This window comes from Phacochoerus africanus, chromosome 2 (genome assembly GCF_016906955.1).
Source record: "Phacochoerus africanus isolate WHEZ1 chromosome 2, ROS_Pafr_v1, whole genome shotgun sequence".
NCBI lineage: Eukaryota > Metazoa > Chordata > Mammalia > Artiodactyla > Suidae > Phacochoerus > Phacochoerus africanus.
This window is the reverse complement of record NC_062545.1, coordinates 156,107,057-156,127,679: the sequence shown is the minus strand read 5'-3', so window position 1 is coordinate 156,127,679 and position 20,623 is coordinate 156,107,057. Positions and strand designations below refer to the sequence as shown.

Here is a 20,623-nt window from a genome sequence, read left to right as displayed (position 1 = left end):
TTTTTCTTAGTGGTAGAGCACATGGGGTTGTAGTTAGTGCATGGCAAAATCAAATCCTATTATACATATCATATGTAAACCTCTGGCTCCTATTATCAAGGGAACAAGATCTACATTTTAAAACCTCTATTGTGTTTCACTTCTCAAATTCTGTAAGTATTACTTCTGTAAAGTTTCACGCCTTGCCAAGATTATAGGAAATCCACTGCAGCATATCAGAGTTGCATAAAAGCTTATTTTCATAGTTTCGGTTTTATGTTAAAGCTTTTCTCTGGCTGTTTTGGACACACGCATAAAACAAGTATCATTTGGATAATAAAAATATCTTCATTCATATTTTTTATCTTAATAGCATCACTAGGATATGTATAGATGATTATTAACTTCTACACAGAAGTGAGGAAAATATTTGCGGATGAATTTTGGAACACTGTTAAGAATTTTTGAGACCTCCTTGCTATTGCAAAATCAAGGGTCCAAAAATAACCATTTAGAGTTTTGCTTGTGAAATGTATAAGTATTCTCTACTGGGGCATAAATAAATACATTTCTCTTGTCATTCTTTTGTCATAACATATATTGACTCATGTAGACATAGATGCACCGTCCTTTTAAAATGTCTTTGCATTGCTTTTGATTCATGTTCCATCTGAGATACAAGTTTGACATTCCTTTTTTACAAAAAAAAAGATTTTGACTTTATACAGATTTACAACTTTTACTATGTGAAGGACACTGCTAAGATAGTTAAAACACAGCTAAAAATGAGGAGGAATTATTTGCAAAACATGTATACGGTAAAAGATGAGCATCCAAAATATAAAAAGTTTCTCTTTGAATTTTTTTATGAGCATTTACTTTTTAGAGAAGTTTTAGGTTCACCGCAAATTGAGGAGAAGGTACAGAGATCTCCCATATGATCTTCCACCAGAGTCTCCCTCATCATCACCACCCACCACAAAGTGGTACATCTGTTACAACCAGTGAAACCCCATTAACACTTCATTGACCTGCAAAGTCCATCGTTTACATTAAGGTTCACTATTGGTGCTGTACATCATATGGGTTTGGACAAATGTGTAATGATGTGTATCTATCACTATAGCATCATACAGGGTATTTTCACTGCCCTAAAAATCCTCTGTGCTCCATCTATTCATCCTTCTCTATCCTCATCTTCCCTTTTCCCTACCCTGCAACTTTTGTCAACCACTAATATTTTTACTGTTTCTCTAATTTTGCCCTTTGGGGAATGTCATATAGATGGAATCATACAGTAAATAGCATTTTCAGGTTGGTTTCTTCACCTAGTCATAATGCACTTAAACTTCTTCCATATATTTTCATGGCTTGATAGTTCATTGCTTTGCGGTGCTGAATAATATTCCATTGTCTGGACACACCACTATGTATCCATTTGCCTACTGAAGGACATCCTGGTTGCTTCAAATTTTGGCATTTATGAATAAATCTGTCATAAACATTTGTGTGCAGGTGTTTGTGTAGACATAAGTTTTCAACTCCTTTGGCTAAATACAAAGGAGCATGATTACTAGATAGCTTGGTAAGAGTATGTTTACTTTTGTAAGAAATCGCCAAACTTTTCTAACATAACTGTACTATTTTGCATTCCCACTAGCAATGAATGAATGTTCCTATTGTCCCACATCTTTTCCAGCATTTGGTGTCAGTGTTTTGTATTTTGGTCATTCTAACAGGTATATAGCTATATCTCATTGTTTTTATTTGCATTTTCCTGATGACATATGATATGAAGCATCTTTTCATATGCTTATTTTCTATCTGTATATCTTCTTTGGTGAGATGACTGTTATTCATAGATCTTGAGCCCATTTTTAATTGGGTTGTTTGTTTTTTTTGTTGTTGAATTTAAATAGTTATTGGTCTGTTTTGGATAACAAAATATTCTTTATCAGATATGTTTTGCAAATGTTTTTTCTTAGTCTGGGGCTTATCTTCTCATCCTCTTGACATTGTCTTTCCAGACCAGAAGTTTTTAATTTTAATGAAGTCTAGCTTATCAATTATTTCTTTTATGGATCATGCCTTTAGTGATGTGTCTAAAGTTCACCTAGATTTTCTCCTAGGCCATCTATCTTCTATGAGTTTTATTATTTTGTTCTTTCCATTCAGGTCTGTGTTCCACTTTGAGTTAGTTTCTGTTAAGAGTTTAGTGACTGCATCTGGATTAATTTTTTGCAATGGCTCGCTCTTCCTTTATTTGTTTGGCAGTCATTTCTGTTGCACATTAGTTCTGGGGATCTTCTAGAAATTCTCCAAGGATTTTATATGAAATTAAAGCAACTAAAATACACGTGGCATTACCCATTATTAAAATCATTCATTGCTCTGTTGACTTCTGGCAAAAGAGGAAGTGAGTTATTAACAGTGGTCAGGAGGGAAGTAGACTTTAATTTAGAATTTATTCAAATTCTACTACATGATTTAAAGTCATAGTTAGAAGAGTATTAAAAATATGGGGGGTGGGGTGACTCCTGTAATAGGTACATTGCCTTTAGGTTGTTTCAGTTGCCAGACTTTTGAAGGTGAGTTTACAGAATTATCTCTCCTCTAAATTAATTTGCTGGTTGAGACAAAGACCAAAATCTCCAAAATATATCAAAATATGAACAACACTTTTGCTCTAGCATAGTAAAATGGATTCAGAATGTGGTGGTCGCCATGGATGGGGATACGCTTACATCCCTGGCTATCTATTAGCCTGCTACAGGTGGAATGAACTCAGGATTGGAATCAGAGAGGAACTTTGTGGGAACCACAGCTTGGATGCTTTGCCCACCTTGAGAATTACTTCTACTCTTAGAACCCTGATTTCAAATTTCCCATCGCGGTTCAGTGGAAACGCATCTGACTAGCATCCATGAAGATGCAGGTTTGATCCCTGGCCTCACTCAGTGGCTTAAAGATCCGATGTTGCTGTGAGCTGTGGTGTAGACCAGAGGGTACAGCTCCAATTTGATCACTAGGCTGGGAACCTCCATATGCCACAGGTGTGGCCCTAAAAAGAAAAAAAAAAAACAGTTTCCTCATGTGTAGCACATATGAACTTACAGGCTTACTGTAAGGATAAGAAATAACCCATACAGCTCTTTACTAGGAATATATTAGGTCCTCAGTAAAAGGGTAACCATCTTTTACTTCGGGGAAATAACAAGCTCCCTGCCTTTTACCTCTTACTTCCAAAATCCCAGTGCTTGTAATGAGGTTTTCTAGCTGAATTATCTGAAATGAAAGTTCTGAATATTTGCAAATCTATTACTGAACAGCCACACTGATTTTCAGTAACTTCACTGGCTGGCAGAATGCCACTCAATGCATTCTCTTGGGGTTTTCCTCAGTTGACAAGGTCCATTTACCAAATGATCACCATCTTGATAAAACATTATACGGAATAATATACTATTTTCACCTATCATTATTTGAAATGGCTATTGGTATATTTTGTTCTTTGTAAAATGTATTTATGACAAGAAATATTTGTGTTGAGTTTGAAAGTTTAATAACTATTTCCCCTAAATAATTCCTGCCTTATAACACTAGGCTGTAGGAAATATTTTCCATATTTTAAAATGAACAATGGAGGCTCCCAGTATAAAAAGAATTGGGACAGAATACTCAACTCTGAGTCATTTTACTGAAAATCCTCTCTTTATTCCAGTGTGTTCACCTATCACAAAGTGCAGTACAGCTATGACAGTAGCAATAAGAATTAAGAGTATATGTGCTGAGAAATTCTATTGGTGTTAGGTAATGGTGAGTGAAGAACCTGCTCTTCTAACACGCTATTTTAAGTTCACTTTGTGCCCAGTTGTTGTAATTGAAATACAGAGGAGCTGTTTCCTAGAGACTGCCATTATGTACTTCTTCCTTCAACAGGTCCTTATGGAACTGACAGCACATGTCAGGTACCAGGCTGATGAACAAAATACCATGGTTATAAATTCATGAAACTTAACATTCCAATTATTGCATTCATTGCAATCTCTCATTGATGTGCTTTCAAGAGTATCAAGATGTTCGTGTTCTATGGCAATCACATCTCATTAAAACTGGAAGTAAGCAAATGTATAAATAAGCACATACATACATATATAAATAAAAGAAATGACCCAGTATTTCATCCTTGGGAATAATCACAGTATTACTTTTTTTTCACAAGAAGCTCAAACTATTCTTGCAGTCACACTTGCTTTTAAGAATCAGTGTCTGCTTGTTTAACTTGCTTTCATATTTACTCTCCCAAACACCTAATACTTCATGACTGGACTTTCACCTCTTACAGTGTTCAAATTTATTTCCTACTTCCCTTTAGTGAAGCACTCTTGCCTTGATTCTTCCTATCTGCCTTCTTAAACCTAAGGTTTCAGCTGAAATACTGTTTCTTCAAATAACCTCCTCTGTTTACCTGATTTATTGAGGGCTTTCCCATAGCACACAGGGGTTTTTCTCCTATATGAGATGCTGCAAAATTTGTACTTATATTATTTGTATTTTGATAATAGTATATCCAGTGCCAAAAAGATACTTAATAAATATTTGTTAAACAGATGAATAGTTGGATATTTATATATTTTCTCAATGTTTAATATGCATAAAATTGGAGGTCATTAAATCCACAAATATTTTTGTGTTAACTCTAGTTAGACTGTACTTCCACATTAAAGTTTTCTAGAAATCACTTTATTCCTAAAAAATTTTTAGAAAATATTTTTCAATAATTCTTATATGACCTGAAATTCACCTAAGAGTAGTCTCCACTATTAGTTAAAATTCATAGTATATTAGAGTTAGAATTAAAGTGTTGATAATTGGAAGCAAATCAATGGAATTCCATTTCAATTTATACAATTATTAGAATTGCTTATAATAAGCCCTAAAAACTTAAAATAGCCCATGATCATTCTTTCATCATTTTAACAGATTAAATTGAATGGCTTTTAAGGTAGTAGATTTTCATATAATTCTTGGAAAAGAATAGTCTGACAAGGAAGAATTTTGTAAAATAAAACAAAATGAAATGGCTTATAATATTTATGATCCAATTTTCACTATTAATTTACTTTTTTGATTGTGTATTTTTTACCTAAATTTATCAGATAATTGGTATGTTAACAAAAATCTTCAAATAGTAAATAATCACACATCAGCATTTAAGGTTTGTTATTACCATTAAAGTAATTAAAAAAAATTAGAGTTTATTCATTCAAACTATCTATAACTTAATTAAAATCCTATTTCTACCTGTTATCTATTATTAGGTATAAAATTGACTTCAGCAATTGCTTTTAAGTGCCTACAATTTTATAGACTTGACATGGCATCATATTTGTCCTTGACCAAGAGTACATTTATCCTCTTAAATTAATTTTTCATCACTAAGTTGGTGATTTTTTATTACAACGTTATTATTTTCATTTTGGTAAGTGATGTGATGTTAATCAAAAAATTTAAGCATTAATCTCAATAATTAAAGTAATGTCATGTTCCAAATTGGATTGTTAAATACTTGTTTTTCCTCATATCCCAAACAACCACCTCAAATGTCAAATCGTGCCATCTAAAGCTCGATCCCTTAGTTTATTATATTTAATTGATAAACAAGGTCTAGTGCCAAGAATGTAATTTTAGTTTCTTATTTTTTAGAAGCCAGAGACTCTCTTAGATTTGGGAACAGAACATTTTCTACAATAATGACACAATTATATGTGTATGAAAAAGTTTTTAGACTTTTTGAATCAAAATTCATTTCCAAAGATATTATTGAAGTCTAACATTTTCCTAATGTTGGCTTCTCTTTTAGAGTTTAAAATGTCATGAAAACTACTTTCTAATAGTATAACACTCTCCAACACTTTGCCATCAAGCCATTTAAAACTAACAATATAAAAATAATTTCTAATTTTTCTACATAACAATTTTTAAAAACTTCCTATTTTAATCATATGGCCAACCTCTACTCCCTGAAAATCAAATTGGACATTCACTCAGGTTAGTTTGACTATATTGTATAGTACTTTAATCACAGCATTGATGATTTTTATTACATTCACTTGTCTTTATTTGCAGTGTCTAGCATAGTGCCGGAATGCTTAGTAAATGAGTGAATGTATGAATGAATACATGTACCACATCCATCCAACCAAAATGCCCAAGAAATGATTTTGTGCCTTTGCAACTGAGAGAAGTTTATCAATTGATTGCAGATTGTTGGCAAAAATATCTCCAGTTTTTCACTTAGTGTATTTTTTTTTGACAAACATGATCCCTGTGGTTACGGAAATAGTCACAGGAATCAAGAGGACAGGTGTATTTATCTAGGGCATGGTCTGGTCTTAAAACTTTTGTATTGTTCTCAACTTTTCAGAAAAAATGGGTTTTCTTTTTACAAACTGTGTAAATGGACACATCCATGAACCTTCTTAGTGGAGGTGTTATTTTCTGGGTACCTGGCCTTCGGGCAATTACGAATGTTACATACTGCTTTTCTGTGTTTTCTGTGTTCAGCTAGAGAGACTTCAGGCTGAAAATACATCAGAATGGGACAAGAGGGAAATACTTGAAACAGAAAAGCAGGGACTGGAGAGAGAAAATAGAAGGCTAAAGGTCCAGGTAAAAGAAATGGAAGAGCTCCTGGACAGGAAAAGTAGATTAAGTGCAAGCGCTCAAGGTCCTGATTTCAAGACATCACAAATTGAACTACAGGAAAAAAACAAGGTATGGGTGCTCTTTGGAAGCAAACATTTTCACTTTCTGTGCATCTGTGCCCTAATGTCTAGAGGATGCTGCATTAACTTTTACACGTATCAAATCTGAGTATTTCCTTTTATGTTACCTCAAATATGATACTTTGATCTTTTCCCATTGTAATATGGTATATAATATGTTATATACATAGCATTGTGTTATATATATAAAATTGTAATATGTTATATTTATACACACAGACGTATATATAAAATACTGTTCATGTACAGAAAGGGAAAGTGACAAATTTTGTATGAAAATGTTAGAATATGAGAAATCTGAGAGCTTCAAGCTTTTCCGAAAGGAAGGAAAACATGAAGTGAAGGATGGACCTTTTTGGTTTTGGTTTCCTGTTATGGTTTTGTAACAGTGTTTTCCAAGCAATTGATCTTATTTTCAATAAATATATTTCTCCGTTTGTTTGAGCAACTATACAATAAGCATTTGTCGGTAGCTATGGCTAAGTATCTGCCTAAATATTTAAATTTAGCTGGTTCACTCCCCTTTGGTTTCTTTGTAGTTAGTCTCAGAAAAAGTATTTCTAAGTCAGCTAAAAACACCATGTTACAGATAGCTTTATAGGCTATGACATAAATGATAAGAATTAAATTCAGATTTTGACTTTAGGAAATTTAGGTTATTTTGGAATTTTATGTTCTAAAGCCAATAGATATATTTACTTCTATGGATGGGTTTTTTTTTGATAAATGCATTTTTTGATTTTTAAAATATTCTGAGTAGCAGTTTTAATTTATATGTTTGTGTCATTGTGTAACAACACATATACAGCTTATTTCTATTTCTTCAATTAAATTAAGTATAGTATTTTTTTGCTTTTTTAAATGATTTTTATCTTTTTCCATTATAGCTGGTTTATAGTGTTCTGTCATTTTTCCTACTGTATAGCAAGTTGACCAGTCACATATACACATATACATTCCTTTTTCTCACATTATCATGCCCCATCATAAGTGACTAGATATAGTTCCCAGTGCTTTGCCGCAGGATCTCATTGCTTACCCATTCCAAAGGTAAGAGTTAGCATCTATTAACACCACACTCCCAGTCCATCCCACTACCTCCCCTTCCCCTTGGCAACCATAAGTCTATTCTCCATGTCCATGATTTTCTTTTCTGTGGAAAGGTTCATTTGTACCATATATTTGATTCCAGGTATAAGTGATATCATATGGTATTTGTCTTTCTCTTTCTGATTACTTCACTTAATATGAGAGTCTCTAGTTCCATCCATGTTGCTGCAAATGGCATTATTTTGTTCTTTTTATGGCTGAGTAGTATTCCATTGTGTATATATATACCACATCTTCTTAATCCATTCATCTGTCAGTGGACATTTGGGTTGTTGCCATGTATTGGCTATTGTGAATAGTGCTGCAATGAACATATGTATACATGTGTCTTTTTCAAGGAAAGTTTTGTCCGGATATATGCCCAAGAGTGGAATTGCTGGGTCAGATGGGAGTTCTAGTGTAGTTTTCTGAGGTACCTCCATACTGTTTTCCGTAGTGGTTGTACCAATTTACATTCCCACCAACAGTGTAGGAGAGTTCCCTTTTTCCACACCCCCTCCAGCATTTGTTCTTTGTGGATTTATTAATCATGGCCATTCTGGCTGGTGTGAGGTGGTATCTCATGGTAGTTTTGATTTGTATTTCTCTAATAATCAGTGATGTTGAGTATTTTTTTTTTAATGTGCTTGTTGGCCATCTGTACATCTTTTTTGGAGAAAGTGTATTTAGGCCTTTTACCCATTTTTCCATTGGGTTGTTGTTGGCTTTTTTGCTGTTGAGTTGTATAAGTTGTTTGCATATTTTAAAGATAAGAAAATGGAATGATATTCCATGCTTCTGGGTGGGAAAAATTAATATTGTAAAAATGGCCATACTACCCAAAGCAATCTACAGATTCAATGCCATCCCTATCAAATTACCCATGACATTTTTCACAGAACTAGAACAAATAATCCAAAAACCTATATGGAACCACAAAAGACCCAGAATGGCCAAAGCAATCCTGAGGAACAAAAACCAAGCAGGAGGCATACCTCTCCCAGACTTCAGGCAATATTACAAAGTCAAGTCATCAAGACAGTGTGGTACTTGTACCAAAACAGACATAAAGACCAATGGAACAGAATAGAGAAATCAGAAATAAACTCAGACACCTATGGTCAATTACTCTTTGACAAAAGAGGCAAGGATATAAAATGGGAAAAAGACAGTCTTTTTCAGCAAGTGGTGCTGGGAAAACTGGACACACACATGTAAATCAATGAAACCGGAACACACCCTTACACCATGCACAAAAATAAACTCAAAAGGGCATAAAGACTTAAATATAAGACAAGACACCATCATACTCCTGGAAGAGAACATAGGAAAAATAATCTCTGACATCAACCTTACAAATGTTTTCCCAGGTCAGTCCCCCAAGGCAACAGAAATAAAACCAAAAATAAACCAGTGGGACCTAATCAAACTGAAAAGCTTTTGCACAGCAGAGGAAACCATAAAAGAATCAAAAAGACAACTTACAGAATGGGAGAAAATAGTTTCAAATGAAGCAACTGACAATGGCTTAATTTCTAAAATATACAAATATAGTATCTTAATGCACAGTTCTATTTTTTCACTCAACTCCTTTAACAGTAAGTTAAAGATGAGTTTGAAAAGTTCATATTTTTGAGTCATGTAAGTAGTTAATATTCATATGAGCTCTAAAATCTAAATGGGCAGAAAAATTAAATTCAATATCACTTTTCCTTTTTCTTTGTGATTTTAGGAATTTATTACAAATGCAAGATTAAATTACATTAGTCTTTCATGACTTGGCAAGGCAAATATCTAAAGTTAAATGTTATAGTCGATCATAATTTTCTATTACATGGATTCGCAAACCATCCATAATGGCATATGGTTCTGATATATATACAACAGATAAATCCGTATTTTTTGCAGATTGCTGCTTGTGAAAGCACAGAATTATTTCAATTATGGAACAAGTTTTGATCATCAAAATATGTTTCTCTTTGCTTCTCTTGAATAGAACAAGCATTTATTTATATTATACTTGGTGTCAGTCACTGCTATCGATGCCCATGATGTGATAATTAATGAATCATTATCCCTGCCCAGCATGGCCTTAGCATCTACCTAGAAAGATACACACATAAGTTGTTATCAACAATACACTGTGATGATTGCTAAGGATAAAATGGGATGGATGAAAGAGTCATTCATTCTATTCTACTTTAATGCCTTTCTAGTTAAATCAAACTGTTATAGCATAAATTGCTGTAGTTAGGATATATGAGGGTTGATCAGGAGATGGAATATTCTGGAAGCTGAACAACTCAGTGGGTGTACCATCAATCAGAAGACTATTCCTTAAGTGTATCTCATTTTGATGTTGGGGAGGAGGTGTTAATGATTTTTTTTACCCTCTTCATTGAGAATTCAGACTCACTCCTTGGACAAAAATACTTACTTGTCATGGAGTAGCTGCAGTTCAGAATCTTTGTTGCCACAGAGATCCCCACAGATCAAAATATCAAGATTCTAAATGTCCCCAAACGTCAAATGATCAAAGCTGCATATAGAACATGCCAAAGTCCAAGCAATAGCGTAGATGTTACTAAAACACAAAGCCAAATTTCAATAAAAGCTAATTTGTATGTATATAAATTATGTGCATAATTTCCACATAGGAGTGCCATTAACACATATATGCATAGAAGTACCCTGTAGAAGTACCAGAGATCTTAAAGTGTAAAAGCGCTACATCTAAGTAAGATGAGGAGATAGATGCTGATCTTTAAGAGACATAACTATAAACATCACTCATTATCAGCCCCTAAAGAAGATATATCTTACTTCATTGTATTTATACCTAATCACATTTTTAAAATGTTTATAGCATATACAAGTCTATCTGCTTCTCATAGAGATCCCCCATCAATATATTTTGTTAATTTTTTGAGTTTTGACAGCCTCGTTATTCAACAACATTTTTATAAATCCCTTCTTATTCAGGAGGGGAGAATTTTCACATAGTGCTTGACTTTAGTGTTATACAGAATGCACTTTAGGAGTTCCATGGCATAGTGGAAATGAATCTGACTAGGAACCATAAGGTTTCAGATTTGATTCCTGGCCTCACTCAGTGGGTCAAGCAAGGATTTGGTGTGGCTGTGGCTGTGGCTGTGGCTGTGGCTGACAGCTATAGCTCCGATTAGATCCCTGGCCTGGGAATCTGCATATGGCACAACTGCAGCCCTAAAAAGACCAAAAAAAAAAAAAAAGAATGCACTCTAAAAGAAAATGCCATTCTATCTTAAATCAAGCTATTAATTTAAAGATGAAGATTCTTCTTCACATGAATGATTTCATCCCATAGATTTCTATCTGGTAGTTACTTTTATAGCTTATGTTTAAGATTGTGTGCATCAATCTTTTACAATTAAAAAATAGCACTATACATGAATTTCTAATGGATAGACTAGAAAGTTACAACTCTAGTAGTAACAATTTAAATTATAAACCACTGTCATAGACTTTTCTAGAATAACTTCAGAATGTCAGTTGATGAAGTTTGGGTTGTTTTTGCTTTGGATAATAGTGGTACTGTTCCATGGTGTTAGTATAATTGACAGAAAATCTTACATCTGATAATGGACGTTTTGCAGCTGCATTATAAATAATGGCATAGATGTTAGAGAATAGCTTTGTGAAAATGTGAGGGAATCAAAGTGTATGGTTTAAGAGGAGAACAATGGAACTACATTTGAAACTCTGACTCCACAGCCATGGTTAATTATTCTAGTGGATGCTTGACAATTGGTCTGTACTGTTTCATCTAACATTAAAAAAAAAATCCATGTATATACTTATGAATATGTATATTATTTAATATTTAAAAAACGCTTGGTGCACTTAGCTACTTTGAATTCAATTTCCTGAAATATTTATTTTAAAATGTTCTTCATTTTATTTCACAACATAATCAATATCACTAAAAATTCAAAGTATATTAAAAATTATAGCAGTTCCTTAAGTGGGGGTGTTCATGTCACACTGTAGTGTGAAAAGAGACTATTAATACCTCTTCTTTCATTTCCATTATAGTTTATTACATGATATTGAATATACTTCCCTTTGCTATACAATAGGACCGTGTTGCTCATCTATTTTATACATTGTAGTTTGTATCTGCTAGTCCCAAATTCCTAATTTAACCCTCCCCCCTCCCCTTTGGTAATCATAAATTTATTCTCTATGTCTATGAGTCTGTTTCTGTTTTGTAGATAACTTCACTTGTGCCATATTTTATATTCTGCATATAAATGATATTTTGTGGTATTTGTCTCTTTCTGACTTCACTTAGTTTGAGAATCTTTAGTTCCATCCATGTTACTATGAATGGTATTATTTTGTTTCTTTTTATGGCTGAGGAATATCCCATTGTGTATATACACCACATCTTAGTACATTCATCAGTTGATGAACATTTAGGTTGTTTCCATGTCTTGGCTATAGTGAATAGTGACACGATGAACATAGGGGTACATATATATATATTTTTGATAGGCAACAAATAGATTTATTAAGATAGGATGCTTGTGAGAGATACAAGTGGGCAGGGCAGGAGGCTCTTGCATGTATGTTTTTGAATCATAGTTTTGTCTGGTTATAGTCGCAGGAGTGGGATTGCTGGATCATATATTAGCTCTATATTTAGTTTTCTAAGGAACTTCCACACTGTTTTCCATAGTGGTTACACCAACTTACATTCCTACCAATAGTGTGGGAGGGTTCCCTTTTCTCCACACCAGCATTTGTTATTTGTAGACTTATTAATGATGGCCTTTTTGACCAGTGTGAAGTGGTACCTCATTGCAGTTTTTTTTTTAATTATTTGCATTTCTCTAATAATTAGTGATATTGAGCATCTTTTCATTTGCTTGCTGGTCATTTGTATATCTCCTTTGGAGAAATGTCTATCTAGGTCTTCTGCCTGTTTTTGATTGGATTGTTTGCTTTTTTGTTAAGTTGAGCTATTTGTATATTTTGGAAATTAAGCCTTTGTCGGTTGCATCATTTCCAGATATTTTCTCCTACTCTGTAAGCTGATTTTCATTTTGTTTCTGGTTTTCTTTTCTGTACAAAAGCTTATAAGTTTGATGAGGTCCAAGTTGTTTGTTTTTGCTTTCATTTCTATTGTCTTGGGAGACCAACCTAAGAAAACACTGGTACAATTTATGTCAGAGAATGTTTTGCCTATGTTCTCTTCTAGGAGTTTTCTGATGTCTTGTCTTATGTTTATGTCTTTACACCAGGTCGGGTTTAATTCTGAATGTGGTATGAGGGAGTGTTCTAATTTCAATGATTTCCAATCATTAGCAATTGCATTTGAGATACTTTAATCTGCATCCAAATGTCATGTACCAAGGAATAATTTAGGGATCTCTTAAAAATGCAGATTCTGGGAGTTCCCTTGCTGTGCAGCAGGTTTAGGATCCAGCATTGTCACTGCAGTGGCTCAGGTCACTTCTGTGGTGCAGTTTTCATCCCTGGCCTGGGATCATGCCAAGGGTGTGGCAAAAAAAAAATGCAAAACAAAACCATAAAAAATGCAGATTCTGATTCAGTAGTTCTGGGTTGGGCCCTGGGATTGTGAATATTTATCAAGGATCTTGGTGCTGCTGGCGCTCTTGGTTTAGACTACACTCCAGGGTAGAAGGTGTTGGAGAAGACACACCAAGTAAGAGGTGAGGCCAGGTGGTACCTATCAGTTATTAAGAGAGGAAAAAATAGTGAAATGGTTGTTTTCTGAGGAAGAATCCTTCCTCTCTATGGGGATTGCAACTTTTTCTGCATTCTCATATACCCTGTTTTTATATTTTTATCCAAATTCTTAGTAGTTTTCCCATATTATTTAGATGTGCCTGTGTCTTCTCTTATATTGTCTTTGCTTCTAGTTTATTGGAGAGGAGCTGGAAGTTATTTCTAAAATTCATGACGAGCTGTGATCTGAACTGAATATGTTACATTTGTCATAAACAGTTCACTCTAATCACCCTCAAGCTATGATGTAATAGCTCAGATCATGTTTTCTGGAAGTATCAACCAATAATAATAATAATAGAAGCTATCTATCAATATATCTTCCTGTTATCAATGAAAGGTACAAATATATTGCACTCTGAACCCTGATCTGATTTCTTTCTGTAGGTCTGGGGTGCATTTCTGTGAAGCTTCAGGTGATGCTGATGCTGATGGTCAATAGACCACTCAAGAGTAGCAAGGGCCTGGTCTAATGCAATTATCAATGCTTTCTCTGCACCCTTGCAGCCACTCACCCTCTGACAATTCATTTATACTCTGCTGTCACAGTTATTTTTCTTCTTTGTTTACTTTTCTTGACTCACTCTCACCTTTTAGTCCCTGAACTTCTTGCTGCTTTCTCTCACCACAGGACCTTTGCATAGAATTCTCTTTCTAGGAAGAACAATCTCATTTCTTATGTAGAGTTATTCCACTACATAGAATAAGAGATGATTTCTCTGAGTTGACCAAGCTTATGAGAGTTAGCAGTAGCAGTGTAGCTCAACACGACAACTACGCAGAGGTGGGAAGTTCAAAGGACAGCACATCTTCCTTGTCTCTCCCAGTCTTAAATAATGTATTGACCAACGGTTAGAGAATTTTCTACCTTTGACAGCAAAATGCAAAACCAGATAGTTATTTTAAATAACTGTGTTAATCTGAACAGGATGCACCTGACATACAACTGGCACTATCCTTCACAGGGCAGCACACCGTGTTTCTGACCCCAGTGCTCTCCTACAGCTGCAGCTTGGGTACCTCTTTGAAGACCTGCTCTGTGCTCAGGTTCTAGCAGCCCTCTTCCTGCAGGATGTTATAACCCTCCTCCTCTCTCCTTTGCCTTCTTAAGTCATAATAATTCTTCAAATATTAAATACAGTTTTGCTTCCTATAGGAAGCCTTTTCCAATCTTCCTGACTAGATCAGATCACTCTTGCAATTTTTTGCAATTGCTTATTTGTCAGTGAGATACTTTGATGAGTATCTCTGCTGCATGTGGCTAAGAGATTCATAAAAGATGTATCTCATTTGTTAACCTGTGTGCCCTACAACCTAGCATACTTCCTTTTACATGTTAGACCCTTAACAATATTCATGAAATGAATGATTTTTTTTTAAATGAAAGAATCTGTGGTGTGTGTAATAAGTTGGGTGTAGGAATCATAGTACTGGAGATTTATGCGTACATGAGTTTTCCATAGATATGCATCGAGAGAGAAAGCTAGACTCTAGAAATCAGATATCTCATATTTACATATGAGAGGTGGGACCATGCCTGCAAGAGGCCTAGAGGAAAGAGAGTTTTGGGGAAAAGGGGTTATCTTGGGGCTAAGAAAAGAACATCTTCTCCAATGCTGGGTGAAAAGAAAAAAATAAAAAAAAAAAACTGTAGGTACTTCACTAATTCTAATTCTTTTTTTGAGTGCTTACCTATCTTTTCCTCACCTTGTTCACCTCTTTGAACTTTCAGGACAGAGAATAAGATAAGACAAATGATAGGAAAGGAAATGAAAAGTTGGATTTGTGCCCACCATAAAGTAATAAAATGTAATAACCAAAGAAGAAACAAACACATGTAACCTAATATTTATCAAAATGTGTCCTGATTTCTGTAACAGAGAAAAGTGGAATTGCAATCCCTTATGGTTTTCCAGAAGTATGATAGCTATTCTTTGAGTGCTGGTTTGCTTTCCTCAATATATGCCACAGATTCTTGTGCCTGGGAGGCCTTAGTTCTGTTGCTATGTGGTGTATGTAATGTCCACTGCAAACTGTGCTTTTTCAAGTGAAACATTATTGGAAAAAGTGGTCAGTATTCTACTGAGCAAAGCCCCACTGACTAGTTGACCTGCCTCTCTTGAAGTGCTTTGGAAGCCTGTTTTCTTAAATTATTCTGGCAACTGAATCCCTTCATTCAGGTCACATGATAGGTCATTCTCAGAAAGTTAATGTGGCAGAGTGGTAATTGATGTGTCTCAGGAAAATGATGAATTAATCTGAAAGTGGAAGGGTCATCAAAGTCAATTCCTAATGAATTTACTAACAGTGTCCCTTGAATGGGAATGACATTGTATTTATTTTGTTTAGAAATTTTGCCTTAAAAAATATTTTATTTCCATTCAGTGGTGCAGCAGGCAAACCTATGGATTTGTTAAATTTTCCCCATTCATTAATGTTTATTCAAAGCTTTCTTCTACTCATAAAATTATTGAACAATTTAAGACTAAACAATATATAACAATATATAACAGTATATAATTGTTTAGTCTTAAATTGTTCAATAATTTTACCATTGTAAATTAATAATTTTAAATATAGAATATTGTAATTTGGAGTTTCCGTTGTGGCGCAGCGGAAATGAATCCAACCAGGAGCCATGAAGTGCAGGTTTGACCCCTGAACTCGCTCAGTGGGTTACGGATCTGGCGTTGCCATAAGCTGTAGTGTAAGTTGCAGGCGAGGCTTAAATCCTGCCTTGCTGTGGCTGTGGCGTAGGCTGGCAGCTATAGCTCCGATTTTACCCCTAGCCTGGGAACCTCCGTATGCTGCAGGTGTAGCCCTAAAAAAGCGAAAAAAAAAAAAGAATATTCTAATTTGATGTTATTAGATAGGGTCATTTTATGTTTGTCTTTAGCTGTTTTTACCTAGATTTCTTCTCAGAGATACTCTAGAAATTTCAATTTTTAATATTGAAAAGTGGTAAAAACATTATTGTAGAGAATTTTAGATATATGGAAAATTTTACCCTTTCATATGTGAAAGATATTATATTTTCTTTATGACAATGAAAGTAATTTTAAAGAATGTCTTGTTTGTAGCAAAACACTAGGCTACACACAAGACTTTCTTCAAAATTATTTCATGAAACTTGGAAACACACCTGTGATTTTGAGTATATTTTAAAAAGATGAATGGGATTGTGTGGGTTGAGCAGAACAGTGTCCTTTTGCCCAAGGGTTTCTGAAGTTAGAGATAAAGACATTTAAATGCTATTTATTAGTGTCATACAGAAAGTATCTACTAAAAATTCTTCGCTAAATTGAAATAAATCATAATACAGCAAAATAGTGTGGCATTTACTTTAATATGATTGCTTTCACCTCTTCAAATACATATGCACATGCATGAATACACACACACACACACACACTGAACTGATTTCTACAAATTTAATTCTAAAATAGAAGTGTTATTTCTCTTCCTCTTTTGTGATTCTCCACTAGAACAAAGGTACACGAGTAAGATGTTTTATGTATAAAGCATTATTTCTAGGAATAAATTATTGCTAGGTGAACTTTCTCTTACTAAAGCACCACAATGCTATCATGTCTTGTTAAATTAAAATTATGACTATAAATCTAAGTCCACAGTGTTTGGCACATCTTTATAAATAAGTTGGGAAATTAATATATTTATGTGTTTATGCTTTGATTTTCATTATTTAAATTGTGTTGTGTATTTTGATTTATCTTTAATTCTTATACTCTACTTTTTATTCTATTACAAGGGAAATGTTAGAGAGCAATGAAATCTGTAGGGTTATTGGAGGCTTTTATTATCTTTTAAAATCTACTTCTTGTGCATTTGATAAGTTACATTTTACCCATAGCCAATTAAAACGAAGATGCAAATTTTGACACTTTAGGTCACTTACATTTTTCAGAAGTAGAACTTCATGAAATTTTATAATATAAATTTTGATCTTCAGATATGAAATTATATCTCATTTTGTATTTGACATGACTGGCATACATTATTATAAAATGACTGGCAGTTCCCATAGCTGTTATCAGTTGATTTATATTAGCTTGATTTAAAACAGTGATAAAAAATAACTTTTAGCTTCAAATTTAAAATGACAAAAGACTGTGGTTATAATATTTCTTTAAAATTAAAATTAAAGTTCAAATTAAAAATGAAACTCTAAGATTTGTGAAAAACTCAAATAACTTTAATAGGTCTGAGACACTCACTATTTTCTTCCTCTTTTTCTTAAACTGATATACATAAAATTAACCACTTTAAAGTGAATAACTGTCATTTAAAACATTCACAGCATTGCACAACCACGCCCATCTGATTCTAAAGCATTTTTATCATCCTCAAAGGATGTTCACTAAACATTACACAGTAACACCACACACTGCCCTCTGCCAAGGCCCCAGCAACCATATATCTGCTTTGTTTCCATGGATTTACCTCTTCTGGCTATTTCTTATGAATGGACTCATATAACATGTAACCTTTTGTGTCTGGCTTCTTTAACCTAACGTAAGGTTTTTAAAGTTCATGCACACTTCAGCAAGCAGGGTACTTTATTCCTCTGTTGGCTGTATAATATTTGATTCTATATCACAATTTGTTCATTCATTCATGTGCTGATGGACACTTGGGTTGTTTCCACCTTTTGACCCTTTTCAACAGTGCTATCGTGAACATGCATGTACATGTATTTATTTGAGTATCTGTTTTCAGTTCCTTTAGGTACATGTCAAGGAGTAGAATTTGGGGGTCATATGTTAATTTTATGTATAACATTTGAAGGAACCAACAATCTTTTTTACAGTGGCTCAACGATTACATTTCCAACATAATGTATGAGAATTCCTATTTCTCCATAGCCTCAGCAATTTTTTTTTTTTTGGTTATGTTTTTGTCTTAAAATTATACCCATCTTAGTGGGTGTTAAGTGATATATCTTATTACCTTTTTTTTTCTTTTTTTGTCTTTTTAGGGCCGCACCAGTGGCACATGGAAGTTTCCAGGCTAGGGGTCAAATCGGAGCTACAGCTGCAGCCTACGCCATAGCCACAGCAATGTCAGATCCCACCCAGCCTCATCTGTGACCTACACTACAGCTCACGGCAACCATGGATCCTTAACCCACCGAGTTAGGCCAGGGATGGGACCCGTGTCCTCATGGATACTATTGGGTTCATTTCCACTTAGCCACGATGGAAACTCCTCTTATTGTGATTTCAATTTGCATTTCCTTCATGGCTAATGATATTGAAAATCTTCCCATGTGCTTCCTGGCTAGTTGTATATCTTCTTCAGAGAAATGTCTATTCAAGTCCTTGTCGCATTTTTCAATAGGGTGGATTGCCTTTTTGTTTTTGAGTTGTGAGAGTTCTTTGAATATTTTGGATACCAAACCTTTCTCAGATGTATAATATGCAAACATTTTCTACCAGTCCTTATGTTATCTTTTCACATTCTTGGCAATGTCTTCTGATGCATAGTGGGGGGTTTTGGCAATGTCCTTGGAATGTGGAAGTTTCCAGGCCAGGGATTGAACCCGTGCAGCAGTTGCGGTGTGCACCACAGCTGTAACAATGTCAGATCCTTAACCTGCTACTCCATGTGGGAACTTCCTTTACTGTTTGTCATTTTGATGCATTCCATTTTTTTTCTTTTGCTGTTTGTGCTTTTAAGATATAATTTCTAAGAATCCACTGCTAAATCTAAGGTTATGATGATAAAATACTCTGTTTTTTCCTAAGACTTTTATAATTTTACCTGTTGTATTTAGACAATTGAGCCAATTTGAATTAACTTTTTATATAGTTGTAAGAGAGGGATCCAACTTCATTATTTTATATATGAATTTCCAGTTGCCCCAGCACCACTTATTCAAGAGGCTGCTTTTTTCCCTATTGAGTGGTACTGGCACCATTGCTGAAAATAGTTTTTAACAGTTATATGGGTTTATTTCCAGACTCAATTCTGTTCCCTTGCTGCAAGTTTACTGTTATGCCAGAGAATTCACTTACCTTTGTTATAAATTTCAAAAACAGGAAACATGAATCATTCAAATTTTGTTCTTCTTTTTCAATATTATTTTGGATATTCAGGGCCAATTGAAATTCTTTTCTTTTTTCTTTTTTCTTTTGTCTTTCTTTCTTTTTAGGGCCACACTGGTGGCATATGGAGGTTCCCAGGCGAGGGGTCTAATCAGAAGTACAGTTGCCCACCTCTGTCACAGCCACAGCAACACCAGATCTGAGCCAAGTCTGTGACCTACAGCACAGCTCAGAGCAATGCCAGATCCTTAACCCAACTGAGCAAGGCCAGGGATCAAACCCACAAACTCATGGTTCCTAGTCGGATTCATTTCCGCTGTGCCACGACGGGAATTCCTGAGATTCTTTATGAATTTGAGGATCAGCTTTTCCATTTCTGCAAAAAAATGCTATAAGGATTTTGATAGTGACTCTAGTTGAATCTATAGATGAGCTTTGGGAATATTGAGATCTGCTGAATATTAGTGTTTATCCAAAATTCAGATGTTGAAACCTAACCCCTGATGTGATAGTATTTGGAGGTGGGGCATTTGGGAGGTGATTAGGTCTGAGGGCAGAGCTCTCATGAATGGAATTAGTGCCCTTATAAAAGAGGCTCCAGAGAGTATGCCACATCATTATTCAAAAATGTGGTCCTGCTAAATGTGTGCCACAACTCGTATATAACAGGAAAATAGGGCCAGAGTTTAGGGGATAAAAGAATGAAACTCTTATCCTGGGTCCATGTTCAATGTCTGAGTGATTTTAGCCAAATAATACTCTTTGTGCTTTAAGTTTTTAATTTTTAAGAGTCTGGAAAAAATAACTGAGGTTCTTCCAGCACCTAAATGCTATGATCCTATTATGTTTTCCAAAATTGAGCTACGGGTTTAAATAAAGACACTAATTTGGGTTCATGAGGACAATGTA

At 34.5% G+C, this 20,623-nt stretch overlaps 1 protein-coding gene across 1 annotated transcript in view; it reads left to right on the top strand.

Moving 5' to 3' along the window:
* CCDC102B (coiled-coil domain containing 102B) overlaps positions 1–20,623 on the top strand; it is a 194,353-nt gene that overhangs the window by 55,303 nt on the left and 118,427 nt on the right. The window contains exon 5 of the mRNA XM_047769476.1: positions 6,547–6,756. Coding sequence (XP_047625432.1) covers positions 6,547–6,756 — 210 coding nt within the window. The remainder of the gene's footprint in view (positions 1–6,546; positions 6,757–20,623) is intronic.